Source organism: Didymella exigua, assembly GCF_010094145.1.
Source record: "Didymella exigua CBS 183.55 unplaced genomic scaffold M421scaffold_33, whole genome shotgun sequence".
Classification (NCBI taxonomy): domain Eukaryota; kingdom Fungi; phylum Ascomycota; class Dothideomycetes; order Pleosporales; family Didymellaceae; genus Didymella; species Didymella exigua.
In genome coordinates, this window is record NW_022984807.1 from 1 (window position 1) to 2,087 (window position 2,087).

General features: G+C 52.3%; 1 protein-coding gene across 1 annotated transcript; it reads right to left on the reverse strand.

Moving 5' to 3' along the window:
* M421DRAFT_400737 (uncharacterized protein) lies at positions 1-882 on the reverse strand. The gene has a single exon (XM_033590206.1). It carries the CDS (start codon positions 463-465, stop codon positions 148-150), a length of 318 nt encoding a protein of 105 aa, XP_033445222.1. The 5' UTR covers positions 466-882; the 3' UTR covers positions 1-147.
* Positions 883-2,087: the final 1,205 nt, after the last annotated feature.

Below are 2,087 nucleotides of genomic sequence, written 5' to 3' on the forward strand. Positions count from 1 at the left end.
GCGCAGATGGCCCTGGGCCTGGCGGGTTTTCGTGAGGCGAGGGCTAGCTAGCCAATCAGGGTTGCAGGGTTCGATCGCGCGCAGATGGCCCCGCGCAGATGGCCCCAGGCCTGGCGGGTTTTCGTGAGGCGAGGGCTAGCTAGCCAATCAGGTGGCAGGGTTCGCGCGCAGATGCCCCCTCCGGGGCCATACGCGCAGCTGTTCATACGGAGAGGCCATGAACCAGCGTGTGAGCGTTGGCTTGTCCTTTCGCTTGATTGTGGCTATTTCATGCCACTTTGAGTATTCGTCCATAGAGTGGAGGGCGTACTTGCTGCCGTTGATACACTCCTCTCCCACAGGGATAATGTAGATCAGGTCTATCGCAATTCGATAGAATGGTCGTTGTGCACGGCTCTCAGCCGGGCGCCTTGAGATGATGTGAGTCATTCGAGCTTCGGTGCAGGTTTGGCAGAGACAGTCCATGTAGTCTCCTGTCAGTTAGACGCCAGTAACGTTTAATTCAAGCTGGTCGACTGCCTTTTAACCTAGGTAGCCCCAGATTTGATGAGCATCGCGTCAATCAACAACGTTTGCAGGCTTTGGCGCGTACGATGGGCAATATGATGCCCTAAACGTACTCAGCGGTGAGTGGAGAAGCGACAGCGGCGGTCGGCGTGATGGCTCAGCATCAATCAGCTAGTGTCCTCCATTGTATTCAAGTTGTGTGATGACGTTGGTTAGTTAATGCATGTACAGGACGTCGCGGCTAGAGTTGAAGTGGATCAACTCTAATTGGCAGCGAGCGAGTCCTAAGACGCTGGTTAAGAAGCCTTTGACGTACGCGACGTGCGTTAGCTCCAGCGTTAGCTGTCTATGTGGTGTACGGACGACGAGTTCCATCGTTCCCCACGCAGTGATAAGGATACAGGTATTGCCAGCGTTAATAGAACAATGTTGTGGATTGTCACTCGTCCTCCTCCAGCCTTTCTATACCTCTGTATTAACAACGTGCGTATTAGATCCTAGATCAACAATCTATCAATTGCGTAGTTTAGTCTGAGTGATTTCATCGACAGCTATTGTTGTGAGAGATCCTGTAGGCTTAGTGTGAGCGTTAATAGCAATAACAACCTCATCATCGTGGTCAACTTAATTGTGCCTGTCGTGACTGCTGTGGCTGTTGTGGCCGTTGTGGCCGTCGTGGCCGTTGTGGAGAGGCTTGAGTAATGGGCTAGTTAATATCACGAACGTGTCAGTGTTGACAGGTGGCTCACTGTCATCAACTTGCAGTGATCCAGTGTTCTGAGGTTGGCAGGTCAACCATCTTGTAAGAGCAGCCTTGATGCGCGCGTTGATCTTAGAGTCCTTCTGCGCTTCCTCAACCTTGCGTACGGCCTTAGCTACAGGCTGATAGGTCTTTGGACGTGCTGGGTGGCGTGGATTCAGGATGAAGCAGTTAGTGTACCAATGCTGCTTCCTACATACGCAGGTAGGAATTGATTGTGCACCGTCACAGTGACCGCGACCAGTCGATTAAGTCTTAGTCGGCTTCGTGATTCTGAGCTCAGCAGCAGAGACTGCCAGGCCTGTAGATTGAGGCTTCGTGCGGCGTAGGTATGTGGTCATCTCGGCGACGTATGTCTCAAGAGATGAGATATCTGCAGTAGTGCCTCGCGCTTCATGCTTAAAGATTTCGCGCAGGCAGGACGTGGCGTATTCTCGATCGAGTGCCTTGCAGGCGATTAGAAAGTCCTCTTGTGGTCTGTTGCCTTTAGTTTCAGGCAGCTTAATTGATTTGCCCTGGGCGGTGATGTACACCCAGTTGGTGAGCCATTGCTCGACCTTCTTCGCAGCTCGTGGAGCAGTCTTGAGAGTGTTGTACTTGTCAGCAAGCTCGCGGCAGCGAGTTGCGTTGGTTGGGCAAAGGAACTTCTTAAGAGCGACCAGTTGGTCGTAGGGTGTCTCGTGATCCTTGATTAGGTGGATGTGGCGTACAGCAATTGTCTTGCTGATGTCTGTGTTCAGGTCGGCTAAGGCCTTCTTCTGGGTGCGGTACTTAGAGCAGCGGCGCTCCTATTAATCACATTCCCATTGGTAAGACTCTT